Consider the following 15913-nt stretch of genomic DNA (forward strand, 5'->3'; position numbering starts at 1 on the left):
TCATCCTTGAAAAAGATCTCAGGACACTGGTCCCTGAGCTCGGGGCTGATGCGCTGTTCTGCCTCCGCCCAACTGCACCCAGGGGAGAAGTAAACTTGGCTGTTTGCAACCCAACAGGCCATGACTGCAATGAGTCTCTCGACCTTACAATAAGGTCTATCCAGCATTATGTCTTCTGGGCCTGTCACACTACCTAAGGGCCCTTTAGACGTTTCCAAAGTGTTCCCCTCCAAAAAAACCCTACTCTTTCTGTTCAGACCTTATCTCTGACTCTTGTCTGAGTTTTTTGTCCCTCGCCTGAAATCTTTCTTACGAGCATCACAAGAACCAAGGAGTGGAGAGACTTAAAAGTCTGAGTCTCCTCCCTATAACATTGTGTGTCTTACTCTTTACAAAAAACAACAACCAACATCCTCTAATTGTTCTGCTGAAAAAACTGGGAAACAGAAAATCCAATAAAATTTCATTTTAAAATTACACCCCTGGCATAAGAAAGAGGAGCAAGATCCCCCAGTAAAGAACTAAATATGCGTATCTGGCAAACTCACAGGATTTTTCTTCCGAACTTTTGTGCCAGCACAGTGTGCAGCAGTGTAGTTCTTGAAATACTCTCACAGGCTTAGGTCCACTGCGCGCCTTCGTTTCTCTGCTCCCAGAGTGCGGTGAGGAACAAGTCAACAAGTGAAAATGTTTCCTACCCATCGCTGCGGTAAACAGCTAGACAATAAAGCTTTGTCAACAGAGACTTCTTCGAGCATGCTCATATACTCTTTCTTCTCTTTTGTCTCTCTGTTCACCCGCTCTTACCCTCACTCTCTCACTCTGCCTCCACCCCCCGCCCCTGCCCCTCCATTCCTTCCTCTCCTTACCCACTTCCCCCACTCGGCATGAAATGACCCTCCTGAGGGTAATTCTGGCAACACTAGAGAGAATACTGAGGGAGACCAGCCCAGGGGTGTGGAAGAAAATAATATTGAAAGAAGATAACCAGTGAGCAAAGGAACTACTGTTACATGTTTATAACTTGGAAACAGAACAGAATGTTGCAAACACTTGCCAGCACACATGATTTTAAAATTAATAATAATAACCCTTATACCTTAAAGAGTTAATTTTTCATAAATCCCAGATTAAACCAAATTAAGTGTATTTCAAATGTAAAATAATTATCTGTGGTTGCATGAACATGTGTACAATCATATGGATGTGGGTGTGTTTCAATAAAATGTATAAAAAATAGTTAACTGGAGTCAATGCTTGGACCCTCCAAGAACAGTCTAACTGGCCTGTTTGTCAGCTCCTACTCCACCCCCATTTTATCCCTTCTCCCTACTCAGACCTTTGTGTTTTCTTTTAAATGCAAATCTAAGTGTGATGTTCTGTGTTTGAAACCACCAATGGCTTCTCCTTGCCTTCAGGATAAATTCAAAACCTCCAATCTGCCCCACAAGGCCCTCTGCCATCTGGCCTCTGCTCCCAGCTCTGTTCCCTCCCACCTTCCCCCTCCACAGTCTTCCCAGCTCTTGGCATGCTGAGCTTTATTCAGTCCCTTACTGCTCAGGTCTAAAACCTCTGTGTATGCAGTTTTGAAAAAGGGTACCCTACTCTCTTCTCCTAGCTGGCATATTTGTTCAACATATAGAGCAACTAAATTCGATTCAACATTTAAAAATAAACTTCTAAAATACTGCAAGTCGATCTAGGCTTTTAAACAGGTATTACAGAAATAATCCTATTGTTTGTTTTTGGATATTATAACCCACTCCCTGTTTGTAGTTAGCCCGACTCCCAACATTTTTGCCTTGTTACTCACCCCAACCTCTGTGAAATGTTTGTAACTTTGTGTACTGCTCAAAATGGATATATGATGTGCAAACACCGCGGATTTGCCCTGGACTGCCGACATCTGGACAGCTCCACTTGAAAGGTCATGGAGACACTGAAGGATGTTTCGTGCATCATGAACGTTACTCTTTGTGTTTTATCTGATTGTTATGGTGGACATTTCGATCTTGTGACCTCAGTAATGGAGAATACCTGGAAAGGTACACAAGTCCTGGAAAAATGCATTTCACATTCCGATGTGAAAGCATATCAACTCTGGTAACTGATCCCCACTGGGACTGCGTCACGATGGCATATGCAGTTTTCAATTTCTTCGAGGTCACCCTCTAATAAAATCGCATTCTCTAACTTGGAGCGAGTAAATTGGACGTGACTCTGTATTAGAGCGGATGTCCTGAGCATTGGTTTGTGGAAGGGTCTGGTTGATTTAGAGTTTATATTCTGGTCGCCCAGTTTACAAAAAGCTATGGGTGGCAGTGACAGGCCAACATCCATTTGCAGGGTCCTCACAAAGATTAAGTTTCCACTGATTTTTTTTTTTATCATTAGCCAAGGCTGTAGATATTCTTGCCCTCAGGCAGCCCTCTCCAGTGGACCCTTTGGGATCACTTGCTGATGAGGCACAACGCAAGGTAAAGACAAAGAAACAGCTGTGAAAATCTAATGACTGAAACTTGCAATGTGCAGTATGAACTTAGTCTTCTGCAGCAGATTTGTCCAATGCAATATGTCTTTTGATTTCTTGACTTTTGCTTCCGTGACCACTAACTGAGAAGGATGCAAACTAAATGAAATCCTGGACAACCTCAATCATTTTTCCATTTATTATGATGTTGTCTACTGTTGCAGCTGTGAGGAGTTTTATTTTCTTTACAGTGAGTTGCAATCCACACTGAAGGTTGCCATCCTTGCTCATCATCAGCACGTGCTTCAAATCGTTCTTGCTTTCGGAAGTCAACGTTGTATCATCTGCACATTGAAGGTTTTTACAAAGACTTCTGATCCTGACGCTGCACTCTTCTTCATAGAGGCCAGCTTTTGGATCACCATGAATTAGAACTGAATGGTAAATGTTATAGTTGCTCCATTGGATCTAGAATATTCTTCGTCACTAACATGATATATACTTCTGCTGTCCAAGTCTTGATTTTGGTTGAGTGCTAGAAAGAGTGATTAATCCCCAAATATGAGTGACTACATTCTAACCCCAGGAGCCTGTGATAATGTAGGTGACATGGAAAACAGGAATGAAGGTTGCAGGTTATCATTAAAGTCGCTAATTAACTGACACTGAGATGGGAACTATTCTAGATTATGTGAGCTGTCCCAATGTAATTTCAAAGGCCCTTATGAGTAGGAGGCCATCCCAGTGAGGAGCACTCTAGTCCTCAGGAACTCCTTGATGGAAATTTCCTCCTTAGAGGAAATTGGGGTAATAAGGCCTCATGGTCATGACCCATGCCCCAACTAAGGCGGTCAGAGTACCCCGAACCAATCTTGTAAACTTTAACATCACAATAGTGATTATGTTTGTCCAAATCCCGATCGTGATACTTTGGTCGCTTCTATTATTCCTCCCCGGGATGGCCAGGCAACTGAACACACTCTGCCAAAAGACAACGTGTTTGACTTTGGTGGTCATGGGCACAAATGACTGAAAGAGCCTGAATCTCTGTGGAGATTCAAATGGGACTAAGGGCCCCCACTGCATATTGCAGTCTTCCACAAACCCAGGGCTGAGAATTTAAGCTGTATGGATTTTTGGTGGTATAACTCCAACCAAGACAATCATTTTTACCTGTGTACTACAATTCATATTCTACCCAAATAGTCCATAAGAGGAACCTATGCATAGAGCAGACATCTGTCAATTTTGTCTCATTAAACTGCTTACACAGCAGGATAAATAAGTGTCTGCAGCTCTGGGTAGCGATAACCCACTGCTCTGTTTATGCTGACATTTTCATTTTTCACTTCTTCATGTCTCATGTCACTTGTTTCACACCCTCTAAAGGGTTGATAGGTCCACCCACAAGCTCATCTAGATTCTTTGTGCATCAGATAGCTGAGACCATGCCAGGACAGAAGGTCGGCTTTCCCTGGCCTTGCTTCCCTGGCGTGCTGTCTGAGGGTAGTTGTGCCACAAAGGCATGGGGTTTTCTGCCCCACCAAAGCCTTGAGAGGATTTCAGGCACAGCCCAAATTGCCTGGTCCTAGTTCCAGTCTGGACCTATGAATAGGCTGCTGGTCAATGATAGCACACAATCAGGAGACGTGCATTGCTCTCTTTCACACTCAACTCCTTGGCTTTGAGAGATCCCAAAAGCATAATGCCTCCCCCCACCCCCAAAACACGGAATACGCACAACTGTTGTTTTATAAGGTATCTGCTTAAATGTCTCTTTAAAAAAAGTGAAATACCACCAACATATGACCAACTAAGAGTAAGGTAGCTGATTGGTCCCAACTATTAATTCTATCCCCTCTGTTCTTCCACCAGGTCGTACACCTCCCATCTAATCAACAGGTACGTACTTTATAGCTACTCATAGCAACAGAAATATAGCAGCGAGCAAACATTTAAAAAACAAAACCTCTTCCCTTATGGAGCTTCCATTTCAGTGGGAAAGAAAAATATAAATCAACTAAAATATAAACGAACGCTCACATAGCAATACCAGAACCAAAATAACCAAGCCCACTTCCACTGAACCAATTAGAACTTACAGCAACCCTAGATAGGATGGCTGAGGCTGTGAATCATTATGGGAGCAGACAGACGCATTGTTCTTGCTCAAGGCGGCTAGTGGGTTTGAACTGCCAGTCTTGCAGCTAGCAGTCCAACACGTTTCTGATGGCACCATATTTGTCAATCCAAACCAAACCAAACTCACTGCCATTGATTCGATGCTGAGCCACAGAGACCTCATAGGACAGGGTAGACCTGCCGTAAGAGTTTCCAAACCTATAACTGTTCACAGGAGTGGAAAAGCCCCATCTTTATAAAGCAGCTCAGTGGGTGGTTTCAAACTTTTGGACTGCAGCCCAACTCATAACCACTAGGCCACCAGAACTTCCTTTATCAAGAGGTATGTGAAATCTCAGTTTAAACAGCACAAAACAACACTCAAGATAACTAATACATACAGAATGCTCACAAACAAAACCTGAAAGGAAAGAAGAGAATGGGGTAAGTTCAATGATATTCTTATATTGGGGAGGCATATTTAAATGTGAGTATGTAATTAATTAAATTTAAACTCAAACTCACTTCCATCAGGTGGATTCTGACCCATAGCAACCCTAAAGGGCAGAGCAGAACCTCCCTGGTGCATTTCTGAGGCTGCAGATCTTTACGGGAGCAACAAGTCGCATCTTACTCTTGCGGATCGACAGTGAATGGAACGTCATTCCTCTGAATTGTTTCACTGCTGGCAGTTTACAGCCCAGTGCGTGACCACTACGCCACCAGGCTTCCTCTACACAGGCTGAAAAACATTAGACGGGGTAGGCATGGTCTCTTCAACCAATGTTGTTGACAAAATTGGATTTCTATCTGCAGAAGAATGAAACAGGACTCATACTTCACTCCATGGACAAAAATAAGCTCAAGGTGGATCAAACACCTAAATGTAAATCTCAGAACAGTAAAGATCGTCAGTGAGAAAATAGAGACTAACTTAAGGGCCCTCGTGCAGGCCACAGACACACTATCAAATATAGTAATGGACACACACAACACAGTGGACAAAATAGGTGGCTGCGATCTCAAAAAATAAGCCCCCTCTGTGTATCAAAAGACTTCATCAAGAGTAAAAGAACCCATAGAGTGAGGGGGAAAAATCTAACGATTGACAAAAGACATATCTAAAATCTATTAAAATTGCAACAGATCGATAAGAAAAAGGTTAATAACTCAAGGAAAATGAGCACAGAGCATGAACAGACAGTTCATCAAAGATGACGCTCAAATTGCTAACAAACACACAAAGAAATGCTTATGATCACTAGCTATCTGAGAGATGTAAATCAAAGTAAAAATAGCTATAAACGTACACTGACAATAACAGCCAAGTTGAAAAAAAGAAAGAAAACAGTAAATGCTGGAAAGCAAGACTGCATAGTGACTGGTGCCCTCACACACAGCTGCTGCGACTGAAATTACGCATAACCACTGTGGAAAGCCAGCCACTGGGAACAGAAATTCCATAAGATCCAGCAATTTCCTTGATGGTCTGTTTCTGAAAGAAGCTAGAGTCACAACAGGAACAGACATATGAACACCCATGTTCATCACAACACGGTTCATAATAGCAAGAAGATGGAAACAACCCAAATGCCCGTCCGGAGAAAAATGGATAAGGAATTGTTGGCAAGTGCCCACAACGGAATCCAATGCATCACTAAGCACAATGTTGACCACCATGAACATCATGAGGCACGGTGGATCTGGAGACCATCCCAAAAGGACACACATTATAAGAGACCACTGTGACAAGGCACGGGGCATAATAAAAACTTGTATACCCAGAAAACGAACTTTAGAGAATGCCAAAAGTGGTGAAGGGGAAGGCAAACAAGAGAAGATGAAGCAATAGGCTTGAGCATCCAGAGGTTGGCAGACTGTGGCTCTTGACCCATATGTACTCTTTCAGTCCATGTATCTAAAGTAAAATTGAAAATGAAAATAAAACTATCATAGCTTCATTTATTAAAATTTTAAAGGATGCTATTCAGATTATGATGATTTCATTTATTTCTAAAAATATATTTATAACCCTCAAATATTTTTTAAATTGGCTCTTCCATCTCAAAAGTTGGCTGCATGAGCCCTGGGGTCATCGTTTTAGAGGGGTTAACTCAGGTGAAGTAGAATACAAGCATCCACAGGAGAAAATAAATCAAACAGGAGAAGGGTAAACTATGAGGGGGGTGTTGATTAGCAATTTAAACTGCTGAATTCAAAACTGATGATCTGAAATGTAAACCCCCACCTAATTAGCAATAAAAAACTTTAAGTACTTGTTTACAAACCAAAGATAAAATAAATATTTCTGACTTCATATTGATGAAAATAAATAAATTTTGGAAGAGCAAATCCCTTGTTCAGAAGAATTTCTTAAGTAGATAACCCACCCTCATGGAGTTGAGATATCTTAAGGGCGGGGGGAGGGCCGTCCGTAGTGATTTTCTTTCAAAAAGCACAGTAAGGAGAGGGGTAGAAATTAGTAGCGCTAGAGTGGGAAAAGCTGAAAGCACCATCGCAGCCAGGTGAGCAAGTTTAGCATCAACAATGAGGAGTCTTGTTGTTACCATGTACTCTGGAGAGACGAGGAAAATGGTACTTCATTTCTATAGCCCTCCTTCGAAGAAACCATAACCACAAGGAAAGCATCAGGCATCCCAAACGAGAGATTCAAAATACGTGACAATAAAAAAGCAAAACACACCCAGTGCCACTGAGTCCATTTGGACCCTACCTAGGCCAGAGCAGAACTGTCCCTCTTCAGTTTGCTGAGGCTTTGTAAATCTCCATGGGAACAGACAGCCTAAGCGGACACCCAGGGAGCAGTTGCTGGGTTGGAGTCCAGGACCTTGCGGCTCAATGCTCAGTGCACAGCACCCTCAGGGCTCCTGAAAACTGTCAGGGTCATCAAACACAGGGGCCATCTGAGGACCTACCAAAGTCCAGGGGTGTCCATGGAAACAGGACAACTAAATGTCATCGTCCTGGGATAGATAAAGAACATTAGGTAAAAAAAAAAGTGAAGAAAATGTTAATAAAAGGTGGGTTTTAGTTAATATTATCACAATACCTTCTCATTAGTTGTGATTAATGTACCATACCAATATATTAATATTAATAAACTAAGTATGCAGAATTTAATGAACTGTTTTGTCATTTTTTTCTGTTCATCTAAAATGGTCCTGAAGTTTAAAATAGTTTAAAGAGAACACGTTGGTAAAAACCGACCTATTGGCGTCCAGAAACAATACAGAAATGAGTCCTACAACACTTCCAAATTAAACCACGAAAGGCATCAGAGGTAAAAGAGTGTTCTATTTACCCAAAGCTTAAAGAAGACTTTATTCTATCCACTCACTTAATTTTTTGTTTGCCTCTTGGCTTTTTCTAAGTAACAGAATAAGACAATTTTGTCTGGTCTTAATTAGTGGCAATTCTAAAGTCTGAGGCTTTTCTTTTTAAGTTTAGGGATTTCAATGTAGTACCTAACTTTCACAGCTTTTCTTTTTACAATGCCACCACTTGCCTTTTTGTTATTTCAACTGCCCCCACCACCATGGTGTGCTCAGCAGGGTATCGATTGATCGTTCAAAATCACTTAACGGTTTTGTCTGAGCGCTTGCCTGCCTGGTTTGGTTTTCTACAATATAGGTCAGCGCAGGGCCTTCCACGGGAACAACTTGCACCTTCCTCTCGCACTGAGGGCCACAGCGCACATCACGTTGCGGGGAGCAAGAATCACCTCAGCAATGAGAACATGAAGACCAGTCATTGCATTAGACTAACGTGAATCCGCAGCCTTGCCTCGGTGGCACTGAGTTTGGTTTGGATCATGCCACTAGCGAAGTCGATTCTTGACAGTAAGTTATTTTAAGTATTACAACGTACGGCAACAATAATATCCCATTGTGATAGAGACAGAGACAGAGAGAACGAGAACTGGATAACACCCATTGTAGTTTCCTTCACTTTTCCTGAAAAGTTAACGCAAAGCGAAGACGAAACATTCCCAGGACTTTTAAATCTCGTGAGATCAGGATCCATGAAAATCCTGTTCATAACCATCCTGTGGAATTGGTTTTGGTTAGTCCCTCCCTCTGTTCGATCATTCAGTTTCAGCGTCTTCCTAAAAACCACCCGGTGGATGTCTCCGTGAGACAAGGCAGCTGGGCTTCCCTAAGTGAATGTGAAAGTGCAGGTACAGAGAAGCAGAAGCATTTGGACTCTGTAGCTCAGAACTCTCCCAAGCCCCCCTCAGTGCCAGGAGGGTTAGCAGCACCCCTGGGCGCTCTGAGGGCAGAAAAGGACACCGATCATTAGAGTGCGGCAGGCGCCGCCCAGCGATGCCATTGTAGAATCTTATCCCCAGGTCCCCGGGGGTGTAGTGGGCTGCTAATCACCAGGGCAGCAGTTTGAAACCACCAGCCGCTGTGCAGGAGAAAGAAGCAGCTTTCCACTCCTGTAAAGAGTTCGTCTCCGAACTCCAGAGGGGCAGTTCTACCCTGTCCTCCCGGGCTGCTGTGAGTCGGAATCAACTCGATGGCATCTGATTCTTTCCATCCTGTGAGTAGTTAGTGAGTTTTGCGTTCTGATCACATACATCACTGGGTCTTTGAAAACTTCTCCAACTTTCTAAGAGCCTGCTGCTGGGACCCTTTATCTTCTCGAACTAGTTTGGTAAAAGCGAAGCCATTTACGAGAAACGAGACAACCTGGGACACTGGCCTCTCGGGTCCCCGCTGCCCGATGTCCCACCCGCACCCCGGATTCCCCAAGCTGGCCCGGGGCGGCCAGATGCGGTGCCCTGCGCTCGGAGCCTGGGGAGCACGGCGGAGAGGGGCGCGCAGGGCTGGGGGGCCGCGGGCCGGGCTTCCCGGCAGGAGGGGTGCAGGCGCGGAGGGCGCCCAGCAACTTACAGCCCAGGGCGACCACCAGGTAGCGCAGCAGCAGCAGCAGGAGGCGGTGGCGGCTCCCCCTCGCCATCTTCTCAGGGACCGGAGCGGGCTGCTCGTCCGAGGCCGAGGGTCCAGGCTGCAGGGGCGCTGCCGACCCGCCCGGAGCCCCGGTACTCCGGGGGGCAGGAGAAGGAGTGACGGCGGGAGAAGACGGACGCCGTGGGCTCCTGCTGCCTGCCCCGAGCGCCTTCGCAGCGGGTTGGTAGGCTGCAAGTCTCCCTGAGCCTGGGATTAGGGGTCCGCGGCTGTCCTTTATAGCCGGCGACGGTGGTAAAAGAAGGAGGGCCGTGCCTGCGGACTAGGTGTCCGCGGGGTCCTAGCGAGGGCGCACGGGAGCGCGGAGCGGAAGAGAAAGCCCCGCGCGTGGTCCCCGCGGTCCGCGCCGCCGGATGGCTCGGCTTTGTGTCGGGCGGGCGCGGGGCTGCCAGCTGTCCCGGGGCGCGGGCTGCGAGCGCGGCACTGCGCCTGCCCCGCCGGCACCCCCTGGCCTCCTGCGCTCCTTGGCACAGAACTTCTTAAACTGGGTCCTCAACCTGGGCGTGGAGATTTGGGGGAATGGTCGGGAAGCTGCTGGCGAGAGCCCCCCAGAAGATGGGGGTGTGTGGGTCCCTCCGCCGACACAGAGAGAAAAAAATCGCCCCAGACGGCCGCCGCGGGACAGCGGTCTCAGATTTGAGCAGCAGCAGCAGCCTGTAGCTTTCTCGACCTCAGCTCTTTACTCCTTGGAGAAGGAAGGTGTGCCTTGGTCTTTGCGTTTCCAGCTGTCAGAGATAGAAGTTCTGCTGACAGTGGTGAAATATTTATCGTGCGTCTGAACAGTTACATAACTCCTGCCTGTGGAGTTTTCTACATGTTAAAAGTCTACAGCTGCCCTTTGTCAGGGTTATTTTTGGTATTCTGTGCTTGTAAAAGGGAAGCCTATTATGAACGCTCTGTTTCATGCTTTAAAATGGACCCTAGGTCTACTGGCACTTTTTATACTTGTTCCTTTAGGACTAATAACAATGGTACCGTTAAGATCTTCTACATGGACAGGTCTGAGAAAGGGCCATGCCCAGGAGAACAACTTGTTAAGTGTCTTGTTGTTATGGTTTTAAAGGTTACAAAAGTAAGAAAGAAAAGGTTAGGGTAGAACGGCCCCCTGTGCGCTGCCAAGACTGGCGGTGAGAGGAGAAAGCCCCATCTTTCTCTTACTGGACCTTGTAAACTGCAGGTCTCACAGTTACCGGCAGAACTACTATGCCCTCAGAGTCCCTTAGGTAAACGCATGGATAAAGTTAGAGATGCAAGACAGTTGGTTTAGTGGCGCACACACAAAAGCGTCAGCTACTTCAGGAGACAAAGGCGACTGGAGTTTAGCCATGCAGAGCTTGTGAGAACTGAGGCATCCTTACTGTTGCCTTGGTGACAGTGATGGAGCTTAGCAACTAAGGGAGAGTGTGGGGGAGGAGGGACAGAGGACCCAGAGGCCCAAAAAGGAAAGGCAGAAAGACACAAATGTTAGAACACTCAGCTCCTGTTAGACAAGAAGAGCAAAAAGGCATATGCTAGTTTTTCAGGGCAGTAACAGGAAAGCGTTAATACTTCAGAAGTTATGGCATTCCCCACTTCCCACCCACCGCCGGCTTTTTTGGGTCTTCTCCCCCCCCCCAGTGTTGTTACAACTATACAAAGTAAGTCAAAAAGTACTGCTACTGGGCTCCAGTTTAGACATGTATTGCTTTAATGTAAACAAGATGTGTTTCAACATGCTTCTGCAGTCAGTGGATGGCTGCAGAGAGGTTTCCTAGTTAGTTCACTTATTTCCTTAGCAATACACTTCCTTGTCTTCGGCTTGCTAACTTACCTTCCAAAACGAACCAATAAAGCCCAATCAAAACATTGGCTTCGGAGTGCATCTGCTGGGGCAATTGAATTCAAGGCAGAGAGGGCAGCTCCAGAAGGTTATGTTTGCTGTGCACACAGGATGATCATAGGAGCATATTATGAAGAAGTTTAGGAAAATCGAAAACTCGATTAATGAGATAAGGGCTGGGAAAAAGTTTCCTTCATGACAATGCAGTTGTTCATTCTTCTTGGGTAGCAAGGGCTGCTTTTTATTTCATTGGTAAACCTTACATTATCCACCCGACAGCCCTGATCTTGCCTCTTCAGACTTCTTGTTGTCCGCCAAACTCAAAGAACCTTAAATTCTTTAATGAAGAGATAGACGGATGAAAACACGACCCTTCAATAGGATTAGGTATCAGGCATCAAAGAACGGACAACAGAAAAATGGGGAAAGGGAGACATCGGACAGTGTAGGACATGAAAAAATAATTTATAAATTATCAAGGGTTCAGGAGGGAGGGTGGGGGAGGCAGAGGGGGAAATGAGGAGCTGATTGATACCAAGGGCTCAAGTAGAAAGCAAATGTTTTGAGAATGATGATGGCAACAAATATACTAATGTGCTTGACACAGTGGATGCATGTATGGATTGTGATAAGAGTTGTATGAGCCCACAATAAAATGATTAAGGAGAGAAAGAAAAGAAAAAAGAAAGCTCTTCCATACATTAAACATTATAATTGCTACCATCCAGGGGGAAAAAAGAAAACATGGCCTTTAAAAGTGTATAGACCTACATATGTAAATATATTTATATATGAGGATGGGGAAATAGATCTATGTGCATATATTTATAGGCTAAGTATTAAGGCAGCAGATGGACATTGGGCCTCCATTCAAGTACTCCCTCAATGCAAAAATACTTTGTTCTATTAAACTGGCATTCCATGATGCTCACCTTCCCGACACTATCGCTGAAAACTAAGTGGGTACATAAGCAGGTGTGGTGAAGAAAGCTGATGGTGCCTGGCTATCAAAAGATATAGCATCTGGGGTCTTTAAGGCTTGAAGGTAAATAAGTGGCCATCTAGCTCAGAAGAAACAAAGCCCACATGGAAGAAGCACACCAGCCTGTGTGATCACGAGGTGTTGAGGGATAAGGTATCAGACATAAAAAAAAATCATATTGCAAATGAAGGGGAGTGTGGGGTGGGGACCCAAAGCCCATCTGTAGGCAACTGAATATCCTCTTACAGAAGGGTCATGAGGAGGAGACGACCCAGTCAGTGTGCAGTGTAGCAATGATGAAACATACCAATTTCCTCTAGTTCCTAAATGCTTCCTCCCCCCACCCCCACTATCATGATCCCAATCTACCTTATAAATCTGGCTAGACTAGAGGATGTACACTGGTACAGATAGGAACTGGAAACACGGGGAATCGAGGAGAGATGATCCTTTCAGGACCGGTGGTGAGAGTGACAATACTGGGAGGGTGGAGGGAAGGTGGGGTTTAGAGAGGAGGAACCGATTACAGGGATCTACATATAACCTCCACCTTGGGGGAAGGACAACAGAAAAGTGGGTGAAGAGAGACGTCAGACAGTGTAAGATATGACAAAATAATAAATTATAAATTATCAAGGGTTCTTGAGGGAGAGGAAGCAGGGAGGGAGGGGGGGAAATGAGTTGTTGATGCCAGGGGCTTAGGTGGAGAGCAAATGTTTTGAGAATGATGAGGGTAATGAATATACAAATGTGTTTTATATAATTGATGTATTGTGGATTGTGATATGAGTTGTATGAGCCCCCAATAAAATGATTTTGAAAATGTGGATAGATCTAATATGTCAAAAAACAACAGCTTTACATTTTAATATATTTGTTTAATAAAGGGTTCCATGATTTTATAGCAATACTTCCTGATTTACCCTCATACATCTTTTATCTTTCCCTAAAGACACATACAAAAAACATACTTTCTCTTTTAATTTCTATGACATCCTATGTGAGTACTTGATTCACTCAGTTATTTGTCCCCTAGCCAAGCCATGTATCAAATGGCCACATTGTGCCTGGTGTTGGGGGACAATAATACACAAGATCAAGTCTTTGCTGCTAACAAATTCAAAGTCCTGAGGAAAGAGCTTTCCATCTGGATGCACTTCTAATGGAGTAATGATAAATGCTAGTGAGGGACTGGAAATAATACTAGCTGCTTCTTATTGAATGCTTTCTCAAAGGGTTAAGCGGGATGATGCAGTAGCTTATCCCCCAACAACTCCATAAGGGAGGTAATTTTATTATTCCTATTTTATAGAAGGAAAGTCTGTTATGAGAGACTAAATGGCTTCCCCAAAACAAGGATAAGAGGAGATTGGGGGAGAGAAGATTGACTTGAGCTATTTACTTATATCATTTTATTCGGTGCTCTTACAGATATCATAACATTCCATCGTTCAATCACATCAACTAGTATTGTATAATTGCTACCACAGTCAGTTTCAAAACATTTTCTTTCTTCTTGAACTCCTTGATATCAACTCCACTTTATCCCCTCCCTCCCAGGAACCTTATTAACTAATTCATTAATTTGCCACATCTTACACCATCCAATATATCCATTTACATACAATTCTGTTGTTCGCTCTCCTTGAGTGAGTTCACACACACGTGGGGGTACCCAAATAAAAAGCAGATTTTTTTTCTTTCCCCAAGGTGTATTTAACTTTAACTTTCTTTACAAAACATATCACCTTCAAAGTACTTTCTTTTTTCTTTTTTTCACAAGAGAAAAGCTTGTAGTTAGTTCAGGGATCGTTTGCTGGCCCTTAGGAGCGTTTTCCAGTCCAGTCTGTTGGGGCACCACGCCCTGGCCCCAAAGTCCACTTTCAGCATTCCCTGGGGACCTTGCCACTCCATTCCCTTGCTGTTCCGCTGCACTCCCCCAGTGATTTGCCTCGGTGTGGTGGGATCAGGTCAGGTGCAATTCCCACACTGTGTCCCCGGTGCTGTCCCCTGTATCGCCCTTAGTCACTGAGGGGCATCATGTCTCATAGTAGGGCCAGCCATGTTGTTCTCTCTGTGGACTGGCTGCTCTACTCAGGAACATCATCATCATGGCCTGGTGTGCCAGGCTGTGCTCCACTCTCTCCTCCTGCCCCTTCGTCTGCTCCCGTGTGCTCTGATCAGATATGTCCATCTCCCGGAGCTGCAGAGTCAATGTCGTCCTTTGGAACAAATTCTTTTCGGGGGAGGGGTCAAAGTACTTTCTACGACAGTTAATATGTTTGTCAAATCTGCGCTTCCATTCTTGGAAACACTTTTCAAATTCATCTGTTTGGATGGTCGACAGTACCGCTCTCATTTTTTCCCCTCACTTTCTTTTTTAAAAAAAATTATTCCAATTCAGAGTTAGAGGTTTATTTGATATTCCCTCAGAGCCACCGATTCAAGTTAGGAAATCCCTGTTGGAGCTGTAAAGCTGTCTGTGTCAGTCTGGGTGGACTAGAGAAACAAGTCCATGGGCACACATGTGTGTATAAGAAAGAGGTTTATATACAAGAGTAATTGAACATGGAGAAAACATCCCAGCCCAGTCCAGATCAAGTCCATAAGTCTGAATATTAGCCCATATGTCTGATACCAATCTATAAAGTCCTCTTCAGACTCACGAAACACATGCAATGAAGTCTAATGCAGGACTATCACAAGCCAGTAGGTAGAAAGTCTTTGGATCCAGTGGTGTTGTAAGCATCTCATCGCTGGCAGGGGTCTCTCTGTGGCTTCTTTGGCTTCAGTGGTCTGGTTGCATCCAAGTGGCTTGTCTTCTGCAATGTCTCTCTCACCTCTTCTATCTCATCAAATCACTGTTTTTTCATGTCCCTCTTCATTCAAGGAAACAAAAAGAAGTTGCATGGAGCAAGGTCAGGTGAGTAAGGTAAGGAAGAGAGACATGCTGGGTTTGGTTTTTTTTTTTATTTAATCAAAAACTGGTGCACTGATATGGCTGCGTGCACAGGTGCTTTGTTGTGGGGTCAAAACCAGTCCTGCATTTGCCACAAATCAGGCCTGTTTTGTCACACACTGTTATGCTATGTTATACTATCTTTTCATAACCTCTAAATAGAAAGCTTAATTAACAGTCTGACCTGGTAAAATGTACTCCAAATGCACTATGAATTGACATCTTCATCTGTTCAGGAAGTTGATGGAGGTCCAGAATGAGGTTTGTTGTCCATGGACATTTCACCTCTTTTGAAACGAGAAAACCACATGTACACTTGAGATTTTCCCATAGTGCTGCCCTCGTAAGCTGTGTTCAACATTAAAACAATTTCAGAAGCATTTTTCCAGAGCAGGAAACAAAATTTCACAGTCTCGCACTGTTCACTTAAATCAGCCATCACACACCCACACACACACACACATACACACACACACACACACACAAAACGAGGTTTGAGAAAAACTGCTTTTACCAAAAAATTCACTGTGACCAGAAAGAACCTTCCCAGGTAATGTCACTGGGAGCACTA

At 44.4% G+C, this 15913-nt stretch overlaps 1 protein-coding gene across 2 annotated transcripts in view; it reads right to left on the bottom strand.

Annotated features, from left to right (window-relative positions):
* The window catches only part of JAM2 (junctional adhesion molecule 2), an 85935-nt gene extending 76113 nt beyond the window's left edge, over positions 1 to 9822 (bottom strand). For both annotated transcript variants that reach the window (XM_075542414.1, XM_075542413.1), the window contains exon 1: positions 9508 to 9822. In XM_075542414.1, coding sequence (XP_075398529.1) covers positions 9508 to 9574 — 67 coding nt within the window. In that variant the 5' untranslated portion in view covers positions 9575 to 9822. The remainder of the gene's footprint in view (positions 1 to 9507) is intronic.
* Between the last annotated feature and the right edge of the window lie 6091 nt (positions 9823 to 15913).

This window comes from Tenrec ecaudatus, chromosome 2 (genome assembly GCF_050624435.1).
Source record: "Tenrec ecaudatus isolate mTenEca1 chromosome 2, mTenEca1.hap1, whole genome shotgun sequence".
NCBI classification, from domain to species: domain Eukaryota; kingdom Metazoa; phylum Chordata; class Mammalia; order Afrosoricida; family Tenrecidae; genus Tenrec; species Tenrec ecaudatus.